Below are 12,918 nucleotides of genomic sequence, written 5' to 3' on the forward strand. Positions count from 1 at the left end.
TTTCATAAAGGACTGCAGGAGGGATGCGGCCTGCCTTGAGACTCGGCAGGTACGGTTTTGCGCTCGATGTAGCGTAAAAGGGCACCAGGGGACCCAGTCCTCTGATTCGCTATTGTGACCTATCTCGGGAGACCGGGTACCGCGATTTCGGAGAATGGGCGCCTTTTTGGGGTCAATGTCCTGCTCGCTTGGATAGAATATTCCGCTAAGCTTTTGATCAGCATATCGTTTCCCTTCCATTTTTCCGGCATTTAGGCTTCGTAACGGTCTGCTCAGTGAGGCACACTGCGAGTGGCAACAGTGCACAAGTCCTGATCGTTGATATTCAGTGCCAGATGAGTGGGCTGGAAGCGAATTTGCTTGGGCGCGTCAGAGCGTCATTCTCCACGTTTGATGTAACTTCAGGGTGCTGATTCAGAGGCTTCTCGTGGTAACGGCGTTCAGTGGAGCAGAGGAGACCCGGCCCCTTGACCTCGCAGTTCCGCGTTCTTCCCTGTAGTTTGAGTTTTAGACTCGGTCGGGTCGCGACAAGGGTCGGACCACATTCTGCCCGTGACGAGGGCCCGACGAAATGTCTGGGTACCGAGAGATACAATCGTTTCAGACTCGATCGCAAGCCCATGTCTTCATGTAGCACTGCGTGCGCGATGGTGATGCAACACTACGTCGTCGTTGACAGCAATCCTTCCGCCTCCAGAAGGCTGGAAAGGAATGAGGATTTGGCGGGGATGGTGGCGCAAAGGGTGGCTTCGGCTCTTGATACCGTGAACACGCGGCATTGTTCTAGCTAGCACGCTAGAGGCACTAGCCCCACTAGCTTTGTCTGACCTGACATTCGCTACCACCTCTTCCACCATGCCCACCCTTTGGTGAGATAGACGAAAGATTGCGCAACGTGCCCACGCCGCGACACACCGCGACGATGCAAGATCGCTCGTTCGCCCTGAGGCCCATCGACCGGGTAAATGCGCGCACCGAGTGTCCCACCAGCGTTGCGACCGAGGTTTGCGGACCTTGGATCTGCTACAAGATCTACAACATGCGTCGCCGTATGCCATCGTTGTCCTGCTCGTACATAGCCACGCCACCGTCTGTACATGGTGTGACCTGTCCGTTTGTGTAGTCTGCACTCGATTCATGGAGTCCCGCTCGCTGAACCTTTTGCTCCAATTGGGCTAAATTGCAGCATGTGGGGCCTCAATTTATGCGGCATCACTTCCAATTCTGCTCGGAGTGCGTGAGCCTAGGATGCACTGCCAGAGATACCCGTGTTGGAGCGTTTCAAATGACGGTCTCGAGCGAGCGCACCTTCTTTGATCGATCTGGCGGCCTTCTCCCGTCGCCGCGACCGTGCTGCTTAGCCTTCGCTTCGCCAGTTCTCACCCAGTGCGGCCGACTCGAGAGATGAGTGGCGCTGAAGAGCATACTTGAAAACCCCCGACGCACTTCCGTTCATTGAGTGGACGTCTGCTTTTTCTTCTTGCTCCCCGATTGTGATCTTTGCAACCCATGCCATAGCGCACTCCGATAGACCCCGCCCCAGTGCATCATGGACACCACAGGCACACAAGAATGGCCGGACCAACGATTGAAGGTCCTCGTTCCGGTATGGACCTTAGCGACGATCAGTACCGCATTCTTGGTGTGGAGAGTCGTGTATGGACTGCAATCGCGCAAGTTCATCACCTGTGACTACCTGTTGATCATAGCCACTGTGAGTCTCGGCGCGCTCCAGCCCTACAACCACGCCGGCAGCATGCATCTCGGTGCTGATATGGCGATCACAGGCTCTCAACATCACAGCGACGTCACTCAACCAGATCGTCGTGAACAATGGTCTTGGACGCCACATCATGGACCCTACGGTTCTACCGAACCTCAGGACCTACAGTTACTATCTGTGGATCACTCAAATCGTTAGTAAGTTTGCAGGAGCATACCCGAATCCCTTGTTTGCTGACGTATGGCGCGCAGACATCATTGCCGTTGCGTTTCTGAAGTGGTCCATTTGCGCTTGGCTGCTCGTGCTGAACTTTTCCACCTTGTACCGAGTCATCATCTGGCTCTCCATCTTGATGGTTACTGCGTTCAATTTCCTTGCACCAGTTTTGACATTGTTCGGATGCACACCCCTGGAGCGAAACTGGAACTTTGGATATACTGGAGAAAGCCATTGCTGGGCCAGAGGCACACTCGCGCTATCCTACTTCCAGGGCGTCAGCAACATCATCACCGACGTGGTCTACATGGCTGCACCTCTCATTTATCTCTCGCGCGTCCAGTTGAACAGCCGAACTCAATGGGGTATCCGCGTTGTTTTCCTACTCAGTATTCCGTAAGTGAAGACATTTACGCCTACAAAAGAACCACCACTAACCTTCTGCAGTGCGACAATATGTTCAATCTTCAAAACCATCGAACTCAAGTCAATTACCAAGACGCAAGATCCTACATGGGACGGTGTCTCTCTCACCATCTGGTCCAGTTCCGAACTGTCCATCGGTATCCTCATCGCATCGCTCCCACCGCTCCGCAAAGCATTCGACCACCTCTTCAGAAAGATCCTGCCCTCCACCATGACTGGCTCAGGAAAGACACCAAAATACGGCTACGGTCGCTCCACCGGCCAAGGCGCAAACAGCATCCACATGAAGAACTTCCAAGGCAGCAAAGCCTACCACTCCCGGCTACCCGGCGAGAGCATCCTAGACGGCGACGATGAGAGCGATCGCGCCATCCTGCCCGACGAAGAGAACAAGGGCCCTGGCATCATGAAGAGCACTAATGTCCAAGTCACCGTCTCAGAAGACATTGAGGAAGCGGGCAGTAGTTCAAATTCCAAGGGCGGCGAGAGCCCCAAGGCATATAAACCAGAGATTGACTGGGCGAGTCCACACTTGGAGAGTGGCAATGGGCCGCACCATCAAGCTCGATAATGACGATTTTACTTTACGGTCTAAAGAGGGAGGTTTCATTTGTGTGTATATAGTTTAAGGTCTATGTTGGGCAGTGGCTGGGCTACTTTCATGGTTTGGATACCCACGTTTTCTCATGTACATGATGCGATATCATCCTGTATCGAGCAGATGGCTCGTAATGACACTATCATCTTCTTGACTCATGCGAGCACGCCTCTCACTAATCCGTTACCGCGTCCAATATACCACACCCGAGTACACGGTAGTCCAACACACGACTAAACCTTTGTCGGAAGGATTCTTACACTTCTGATACCGCTTGGCAATATTACACTCGTCGGACACAATACCGAAAGTAGACGGTGGTCATATTGGAGGCGCTTTCATACCGTCAGCATACCGGCGCACCGGCGATAAAGATTCGGACATGTATTTATGCAAACGAGATCGGAGACAAAGCTGACTATGGTATATGCAATTCTTCCTGTCCCGTTTCATCGTTTCCACGATGTGGATGTAATAACAGCCAGATATATCGTCGACCATCCAAACCCACTACGCAGCGTATGCTAACCTAAGCAAACACACGACCCGACCGAAAGTTTACAAACTGCTCCCTCATCACCTCTCTTTAACCCGTAGAACAATAACAGAATTAACAACTTTAGTCCACGGATGTACCTCGGCGAGAATCTCAAACCCAATAGCCTGGATATCCTCGGATAGCTCCAATATCTGTATCCTTTTTGTCAGCAATTCGGTCCTTCTGAGCGATCACGCAGAGCAAGTATCACAAACTGACCGGATACAAGACACTCCGCATACCCTGTGCACTTCTCGCTACTACCAATGTTCCAGGCACCAACTTACTCGCCATACTCTTCAGGATGGCGAGCTTGGTATACGTATCTGTGCCGACGAGTGCGGCAAGGAATACGACATCGCATGATTGCCATTCTGGTGGCGGTGACGATGTTTCTGGTGTAGTAATGTCTTGGTGGGCGAAGCTCATGCGGTTGTCCTGGTAGCCTAGGCGCTTGCACAAGCTTTCGCTGATGGACAATGCGGAAGCATCTCTATCTATGTTGTATACTTGTGCAAGCGGATGACGGTCCAGGAAACAGAGCGAGGTGAGTGGCAACGGGCCTGAGCCGATGAATGCGATTCTGGATGGCGGCGTCGGGAGGAACGCTTCTATGGTTGCGCATTCCAGCCGCGAGAGATCAACATAATTTTGGTAGTAAGGGAACGTCTGGAGAATGCTCGATGTCTGTTGTTGTTGTTCTGCTGGGAATGGTTAAAGTGCCTGTCAAGAAAAGAAGAATGTATTACCGAGTAATACGTACTGTCGAGATCGTTAAGCATGCGCTTCGCCCAGTGTTTCTCCAATTCGCCTTCGGCTTCTGAACATAGCGGTCTTAGGTTCGAGCAAAGACCCTCTATACCGGGTATGCGGAAGAAATATGATGTGAATTCCGTGCTGTAGGGTACGACGCAGAGATTCACGAGTTTTGTCAAAAGAGAGTTGACCTGCTCACAAGGTGCCAACGACGATAGTCCGCTGAGTACCGTGTATATCTCTCTGATTTCGGAGGCTATTCGATGCGCTGCAGTACTTGTCGCGTTCGGTGTGGCAGGAGGGGTAACGGCCAGGACGGAATCGACAGGGGTAGTTGGCTTGGACAGTGATGTCGTAGTCTTGCGTTCAATGGTCGCCATGCTGAAATACAAGCGATAAACTTGCTTTGCCTGTTATGTCAGGTTGTAGAATTGTATTTGAGCATATGGCTAAGACGCAAAGTATCAGTTTGGCAAAGTTTTATACGCTACTGTCAATGTCAGCTGTTGCATCAAGAACAAGCAACACACGCGCGCATGTGTAGACTAGAAAAACTCTTTCGTGTTTGCCATGTGTCAAACGTGTTAAGCGGTAATATCGTTTGTCTGGTTGGCTGAGTACCATGATGGTCGTGTGGGATAGTAAGTTTAGCTAGGGATGACCCGAAATACTAGCAGGATCTACGCTCAATGTAGTACAAATGTGTGGGGTTGGATACTTGTTGGGCATAGAGTGTTGGATATAGACCTACAGATTTTACTCCCGAAGCAGGGACGCGTTGCGACCCGCATCTTCAGACCCTAAGGGCAGTGTGCAGATCAAAGATCCCTTTCTCGCCCGTAGCTCTCCGTTCGAATACTCGGAGAAATCGAAGATTGATTGGCGGCCGCCTTAGCCGCTCACTCGCATATGATATGTCAATGGCTTGTCGGGCTGATGTCAGGCGTGGAGGTATAGGCCGCCGCGAGAGACCTTGCCGCTCATACTCTTTACCGCGGAGGCTTTCCATGACTGAGCCGTTAAAAGACTCGTTTGCCGCCCACCCACGTCTCTTTCACTGTCACCTTCCGTAATGACTCTGGGTCCAGAGATTCCAATGGTTCGTCAAGCACAATCCAGTCCGCATACGCTCCCACCTCGATGACACCAGCTTTGCCTTCTAGGAACGCACCGTACGCAGGGTTTACTGTGAAGCCCTCCAGTGCTTGTTCGAAAGTGAGGCTTTCATCAGGGTACCAGCCGGTCTTGCCACCATCTGGATCCAAGCCAGTATGTGGGCTTCTTCGCGTGATCGCTGCGTACATTCCTTCAAAGATGCTTGCAGGCTCCACTGGAAAGTCGCTTCCAAGGACTGGGCGAAGTGGTAACAGCGACCGCATCCTGTATGCCTCATCCTTTGTTCGTTGCTGACCAAGCCTACTCTCCGCGTATCCCATATCCGAGGTCGCGTGCGTGGGTTGTATTGACGGAATGATGCCAAGCTCTGACATTCGACGCTGGTCATCTGGATGAATGATCTGGGCGTGTTCGATGCGGAAACGATGCTTAGCTTGACAGTCACGGGGGCTAGCGTGGGGGCATAAGCTCTTCAGCACCGCCTCGAACGCATCAATCGCAAGCCTATTAGCAAGATCCCCTATAGCATGGATGTTTACTTGATATCCCGCGTTGACGGCCCACTCATGCGTCACACGTGACAGTGTAGTTGCGTTGACGAGGAGCGAGCCAGAGGACTCTGGCAAGTCGCTGTATGGCTCGATCATAGCTGAGCCCCAAGAACCCAAGGCTCCGTCTATAAGGCGTTAGTGTATATGCGAGAGTGGATCGTTCACACGTACCTCCGAAAAGCTTGACGCTCCTTACATGGAATTTTCCATTTGACGTCGAAACTTTCTTTACAGCTTCGGGACAGAAAGTGTTGCGCACATCGCACTCGACCATGGCGTTGACTCTCACAGTCCAGTCCGGATCGTTTGCAAGCTCTTCATAGAGCTCCAAGTCTCCTGGTATTACGCCGGCGTCGTGCATTCCGACGATGCCATACTTGTTCAAGTCAGACATGGCGGTTTTGATGAACTCGGTTTTGCGCGCTTTGTTGGGCTTCGGGTAATGCTCCAGGACGATATCCATGGCATTGTCGCAGAAGACACCCTTTGCTGGGACATCGCCTCCGGGAGGTACGTCGAACGGCGGGAGAAGATCAAGTACTTTCTCAGATACCCCTTGAACAAGCGTACCGAGTTAGTGCGTCTGTCGTACGTGCTCGCTCATACGATCCACTTACAAATGCAATGTACGTCGACCTACACTAAGTCAGTATGTGTGTCGATCGCAGTCCTTGCGGAGCACTAACCCGATCCAGCATGACATAAAGGTTCGCGAAGCTGTCATCAACCTCCAGATCTGCCTACGCGAAGATTTAGTAAGAGTCGGGTTGCCATGGCCAGCTCAACCTGATCGGTAGTAACGTACCGCGGTAGGCCACTTGCCCTCAAAATGAGCTTGATCCCAGCCGACGCCTCTTAGCCACTGCTCACTGGATCCCTTTTCCGGACGGGCTGCCCTGTATTCTACCAGCCTCTTCTGTACCTCATCCATTGATTCGGCACCAAAGAGACTCACGGAATCCAGAGACTCTCCAAACTGTATTAAGTGACCGTGTCCATCCCACAGACCAGGATATACGTAGCCGGTACGTGCTTCTTTGACCGTAGCATCGGATACGAAGTCTAGGAAGACGCTGGAGAACTTGCCATCATGGATTGTGAAACACTCACCCTGTGGAAGCTTCGACGATAGTGTCCTGACGTTCCTGTAGCAGTGTGTGGGTACGAACAAATTCGGAAATAGTGTGGATGGTACGTGCTCGCTGATGAAAGCGGGGAGGCCGAGCTGATATATCAGCGCGGCCAGTATCACAGGCAGTGATACCGATAGGAAATTGGAAAGGATAGGCATGGTGCCTTTTCAATTGCTGTTGGCGATGTTGGGCGTTCGTGTCACCATGGTTTCGCGCACCAGCAAAGCAATTTGGCAATCGATAAGCGAGGGCCGATGACGCGACCGAGGAAGATTAGCATCGCGAGCAGCCTCCTGTCGTCCCCCGAACGATACAAACGACGCGTCGCATATTGTCCAAACGGCGTGGAAGCTCAGTAATATCACGACACGAGTGTGCAGTACCCACTCTATTCGGATGGCGCCGCTCCGGGCCCCGTCTCGCCCACTCTACCGGCTCTCATCAACAAAGCAGTAGCCATTGATCAAATGCCGATCTGCGGTCTGCGCGTCTCTTCTTTATGGTAGCTTCAGTGAGTTCTCGTATGCTCGATTGCGGAATCCGAACTTGTTGCGTTGTGAAGATGGCACCCAATCGGAAAAGGGCGGTGAGCGAAGCTACCTGCAGGCTCTGTGCATTTCTTCCTCACAACTCGTTCCTGCCAGACACCGGTGTACACGCATTAGGCCAATGGCCCCTCTTCCCACCGCGCCTCTGGTCCTAACTCCATCCGAGCTCCACCTTGGCGCAGATGAAGATTGGATGGGAATGTTGAATGCTGAATGGAGAGGCTGGGCATGCAGCAACGCTAGGGTGGGGGCCGAATCTAAGAATCCTACTCGACATAAGCCGAAAGCTTTGCGATCTTGAAATCCGAGTAAAGTTCTTGCATGTCGGGTCACACGGCTTTGGGCACAACAGATGGCAACGACTGAGCTTGACGACCTTCGGAAGCAGCTAGAGTCGCTCCAGCGATCTCATGATGCGCTACTGAAGAGCCTGTCTATAACAAACGACACTTTCAAACCCTCCGAGGCCTTACACCTTCGTCGCACGTCCACACGACATGGCGGCGATGCCATCTTTGCCGATACCTCGACACTATCTGATGACAGCAGCGACGATGAAGACGACTACTTCGTCCAGGACGAGCTACCTTCCCACTCATTCGACCATGAACACCTACGCGAACACTTGAAAACGCACAACTGGACTGAACATGGCAGAGAGATTTTGTCGTCCATCATTTCCGATCCCGCGAAGCTTACCAAACAGCCCCATCTATTCCATTTGGGACCCGGGCCAGCGGATGACCGAAGCCACTATTCACACTTCCAGGTGTATAACGTCGGGCCTAACGGATTGCCAGAACTGATTGAAATAGCTGGCCCTGACAACAACATGAGTCGAGCCACAGAGATTTGGCATGCACTGCGGGATATTGGGAAACGGCCGGACGAGAAGGTGGTCGGACGTATCACCATTGCGCGAGAACCCTCACCCATCTTGTTCGGTGCATTGCATCTGACAATGCATGATGCTTTCGACATGGACGAGCTGTTTCGACACCTGGTTGAAACGGAAGCGTCATCTGCGCACATGTTCCGGGCTTTCAATCAGAATCCCAAGCACCAACGATCTTTCTTTTTCAACTTTGAGTACTATACCATCGTTGGAGATGATTGCGTGCCAATGCAATGGCAGCGCGCGGATAAGGTAACAGATCACTCGGACCATCACATACCGCTTTCGCGATGCAGTGCCGTTGTTGCGCTAGTGCTGTATGACGACAAACCACGCCGGATCCGCAACAGGGGTAGACGTGCGAAGACACAGTTCGGATGGGTAAACGACGTGTGGTCGCCATGGCAGGTCTTGCAGCTTGAGAGTTTTCCGGACTGGAAGTCGACACCAGCGAGTGGAACTCCATACACCTTCGAGACGGGCCACAAGTTCCTGAATGGCGCGGAGGCGTTTCTCCATGCCTTGCTGACGGAATATCGGGACGCCCGGAAGAGATTCGACGAGATTTATAAACGCATCACCGACCTCGTCACCCCACCTTTGGGCTTCTTGTTCAGCGAGGAACTACGACGAGCGCGGTTGTTCGAGGACAAGGATTTTACCTGGATTCGCCGGTACTTTTACGCCCACCAAACGCTGGGTAATGTCAACAACAGCATCAAGTCGATGATTGACGCTTTCGAAGATACTTTCACCGATGATATCTGGGAAGGCCAGAACAAGACGCTGTGGCCACTTTTCGAAGAGTCGCCGCGCAACGACCATTGGAAGCGCCGCTTGCGGTCACTGAGGCTCCAGTTCGAACGAGAAATGAAGGAGCTTCGGACGATCATTGCGGAAAACAATGAACGACGTCATGAAATTGCGACCTTGCAGGAGCAATTGTTCTCGGGTACTAGCATCCAGGAATCGCGAAAGTCCGTTGAGCTGGCAGACGTGACCGTACACCAAGGGTACAACATCAAGGTCTTGACTATCGTCAATCTCTTCTTCATGGTGTGTTAGCAGTACAGAAACACGCCCCCATGTTTACAAGCGACTAACTCGTTGATAGCCTCTCACATTTGTAACGTCCGTCTTTGGTATGACAAACATGCCCGAGAGTCCAGCACCATTCTGGCCATTCGCAATCGTGCTGGTAGCAATCTGCATACCATTCTTCAGCATCATCGGCTTCCTCTCCACCAAATACGGCTACGCCATCTGGGCACAGAAAACAAAGGAACTATGGCGATGGCTGCGACCAAACAGTAAACCAAAAGTCCCGGATGACACGGACCTGGTACCACCCACGCGCGTCAACAGGACCATGTCCACGGAAGCAGGCATGCGGCTGCGACTGGGTGACAGGGACGGTATGAATGCAGGGGCCGGTTCGTCGAGAAGGCGATCAGGCGGGAGACCTGCACCTAGTCATCCGCATATCCAGCGCATGGTTGAGAGAATGAACGAGGGAAGGGAAAGCGGGCTGGTGCGCATGGGCACCGTTGTGACGGACGAGAAATCCGACACGGACAATGAAAAGATTGTGAGCACAGGTAGGGACGCGGTCATTGATATTCGAGAGCCGTAGCACACTACATGTCAAAAGCACTCAATCCATCCATGTCAACCCCACTACTCCAGTCTTTGGACAAACTCCAGTCGTTTTCGTCACCCAGTGGCATGAAATCTAAATTAACCCCTTCGAGACCCCCACCGCTGCCACTGCCGCTACCACCACCTGTACCAAGATCGGGAAAGGCGTTCAGCTCAGGGAAATGCGCATTAGCCAGTTGGTTGATCGGATCCTGTGAATCATAATCGGCACCCATCCACGCGCCCGAAGTGCGATTCGGCGCATGAGACGACGACAAGGCGGTAGAAGGGGTAGATAAGCTGTGCGAAAGCTCCTGAGGCTCAGATAAGCTAGGCCAGCCCGTACTACCTAGTTCGCTCCGCGGCGTCACCAATATATACCCATCGTTATTCTGGGCGGACGGGTCCTCGAAGCGAGGTGGCGGGGGCGCTTTGATACTAAGTCCGCTGTGCCGACCGTGATCAGACGACGGTATACTCATGGTCGTGCTCATGCTCATCGTTCTCGGTTTCCGATTGCTTCCGCCGGTGCCTCCGCGCGGTCTGCCGCGGCTGGTTTGTCGTTTCTTGGCCCATTGGTGGCTGCTGTCGGCGTCCATGTCTATCGTGCTGCCTCTTCGCGCAGGGACGGTCAAGGATGCGGGCTTGTATAGGTTGAAGTATGTAGAATTGGGTGGTTCGGGGCCGCCGCGTAGCTCGACCATTACAGCGCGGAGGACGGTTGACATGCGTTCTGCGGGTTGGTAGGTCGATGCCATGTCCGAGAGGGCGGCAGAGAGGCATTCGAGGTATTGCATGTTGTTAGCGCGAGAGATGGGGTCTTTGATGAACGCTAGGGCTGCTACGAGGGCCGTTGCTGCTGTGCCCTGGGGAAGATGTTAGCAGTTGGGGAGGATGGGGAATGTTGTTAAGACATACTGCGTGTTGCATGCCCGTCACGAAGATCTGCTTTGTATCGAATCGTTGCCGATGCTGCCAGTATATCCTGGCGACGCGAATAGCATGTTTGGTGCATACTGTCCTGCTCAGCGCTGAGAAATGGTCGTCAGGCCCAGTCTCATTTCCTGCTTGATCCTCGTACAACGCGAATGGCCGGTGGAGAAGAATCAAGCTAGCATGATATTGCTGGTGCAACAAGAAGAACGAGAAGGGTGCCGTCGCGATGTTGGCCGGTGTCCAGCGCAACTGCTCTGGCAACCTAGCGTACCAACTGCTAAACTCGCGATCCAGCGCGGCCATGCGCATATACTGATTTCGATCCACGGCGGTGTGCGAGTCAGAGGCAGTATGCTGCGAGCGATGCGGATCCATATTCTCAGTTATCTTGCCGGCGAGCTCCATGAGGTCGAGAAGTGCTTCGTATATCATAGTCTCCATGCTCTTTCCTAGTCCAGCGGGACGGCATGTACCAAGCCGTTCAAACTGCTTGGTCAGGTGATATATCTCGAGATCAGAAGACTTCATCGACGTCGGACGGCCCAGGAAAAGAGCCCAGTACTTGTCGTAAATGACGCATGCCCAAAGAGTCATTTGACGGATTTCGACTTCACGCTCTGGAAGACCGGATAGCCGGGTATCAAGATGAAGTCTAGGCAAACGTCAACACATCACTGTAGCATCTTCGTGGGAAAACGTACCCAATGTCGAAAGCAAGTCGAACGGCCATCCCACCGTACATCCACCCCAGGTTATCTCTACCAACACCACACTCGAGATCGCCCAACAAAAGCAAGGCAACGACGCTCGGTATCCCACCGGGTCGCTCTAGCTCATGGTCAAGCATATACTTTGCTTCGCGATGCAGCGTACTTTCCATACCCGGCAGACCGATTCTTCTTATGTCGACCCTCTCTTTATTCGCAAAGCGGTAACCCATAGCCAAAACGCAGACGTGCAAAAATCCGGAGTAGAACTGTGTACGGCCGTTCTCGCGATCTTCGTTGAAGGCATCTTGGTGCAAGACATGGATGACAGGATTATAGCATTGCCAGAACAAGTCCATGAGGTAATCGTATGTCTCAAGAGGAAGAGACCTGATGATCTTGTCGGCGCGACGGGCCTGCTCATTCACCTCTTGGGCTGCGCTGAACGGGTTGATCGACTCAGAATGCACATGGCAATTTGTTGTTGGACCAAAGTATCGAAGGCGGCCACTAAGTTGATCGAAGCTGAGATGACCGCGCGTGGAGAGGAGACGATTTACCATGCCATCTTTCTTCGGAGGTGGCAGAATGGAGGGCGAGCCCACGCTCTCTGCGTCGCCGTTCGAGAATCGGGGACTATCCGTGTTCATCTCGTGATGCTCGAACACAGGATAATCATCTTGAGGACTGGGTTGGCTGCCTGGACTGGAGTTGTTTTCGTCATTGGCGACTTGGTTGTCACAAGATTTGTGGCTGGGGGATGTGCCTTCTTCGTCAGGTTGAGGATTATGGCGCGTCTTGGGTGGGTGATTTGCTGGTGGTAACTCCTCGCCTCGTTCTTTCAACATCGTCTCTAATAGTGCTACGCGATCAGTGAGAGAGCACATGTACGCTCTCGAGATCGGGCTATCGGGTTGTCAGCTTGATGCAAGCCCGCAGAATCATGCTACCAACCGCCGTCGTTCGTCGTCGTTCTTGATAATGCATTCCACACCCGACCGTTTACACTGTGTGCATTCCTTCTGGCCCGGCGGTACTACACACTGCGTAGTTGTCAGAGCGAATTTTAGAGATACCTAGAGCAAGCATACACGTATCCGGCGGTCTCGGCACGAAGCGCAAGCGACAGACGCCCTG

General features: G+C 52.8%; 5 protein-coding genes across 5 annotated transcripts; 2 read left to right on the plus strand and 3 right to left on the minus strand.

Annotated features, from left to right (window-relative positions):
• Window positions 1-1,549: 1,549 nt before the first annotated feature.
• Window positions 1,550-2,936, plus strand: ACET3X_002214 (uncharacterized protein; the record flags this gene model as incomplete). Its single annotated transcript, XM_069449905.1, has 4 exons — window positions 1,550-1,714; window positions 1,788-1,920; window positions 1,975-2,335; window positions 2,387-2,936. The coding sequence occupies 4 exons, from the start codon at window positions 1,550-1,552 to the stop codon at window positions 2,934-2,936; spliced, it is 1,209 nt and encodes a 402-aa protein (XP_069308761.1).
• Window positions 2,937-3,539: 603 nt separating this feature from the next.
• Window positions 3,540-4,637, minus strand: ACET3X_002215 (uncharacterized protein; the record flags this gene model as incomplete). The annotated part of the gene is made up of 3 exons (XM_069449916.1): window positions 3,540-3,653; window positions 3,721-4,202; window positions 4,265-4,637. 3 exons carry the CDS (start codon window positions 4,635-4,637, stop codon window positions 3,540-3,542), a joined length of 969 nt encoding a protein of 322 aa, XP_069308762.1.
• Window positions 4,638-5,276: 639 nt separating this feature from the next.
• Window positions 5,277-7,215, minus strand: ACET3X_002216 (uncharacterized protein; the record flags this gene model as incomplete). The annotated part of the gene is made up of 5 exons (XM_069448350.1): window positions 5,277-6,049; window positions 6,096-6,479; window positions 6,542-6,560; window positions 6,611-6,664; window positions 6,730-7,215. The coding sequence occupies 5 exons, from the start codon at window positions 7,213-7,215 to the stop codon at window positions 5,277-5,279; spliced, it is 1,716 nt and encodes a 571-aa protein (XP_069308763.1).
• Window positions 7,216-7,957: 742 nt separating this feature from the next.
• ACET3X_002217 (uncharacterized protein) lies at window positions 7,958-10,133 on the plus strand (the record flags this gene model as incomplete). The annotated part of the gene is made up of 2 exons (XM_069448361.1): window positions 7,958-9,556; window positions 9,615-10,133. The coding sequence occupies 2 exons, from the start codon at window positions 7,958-7,960 to the stop codon at window positions 10,131-10,133; spliced, it is 2,118 nt and encodes a 705-aa protein (XP_069308764.1).
• Window positions 10,134-10,137: 4 nt separating this feature from the next.
• ACET3X_002218 (uncharacterized protein) lies at window positions 10,138-12,431 on the minus strand (the record flags this gene model as incomplete). The annotated part of the gene is made up of 3 exons (XM_069448372.1): window positions 10,138-11,004; window positions 11,057-11,726; window positions 11,776-12,431. The coding sequence occupies 3 exons, from the start codon at window positions 12,429-12,431 to the stop codon at window positions 10,138-10,140; spliced, it is 2,193 nt and encodes a 730-aa protein (XP_069308765.1).
• Window positions 12,432-12,918: the final 487 nt, after the last annotated feature.

The sequence above is a fragment of the Alternaria dauci genome, chromosome 2 (assembly GCF_042100115.1).
Source record: "Alternaria dauci strain A2016 chromosome 2, whole genome shotgun sequence".
NCBI classification, from domain to species: Eukaryota; Fungi; Ascomycota; class Dothideomycetes; order Pleosporales; family Pleosporaceae; genus Alternaria; species Alternaria dauci.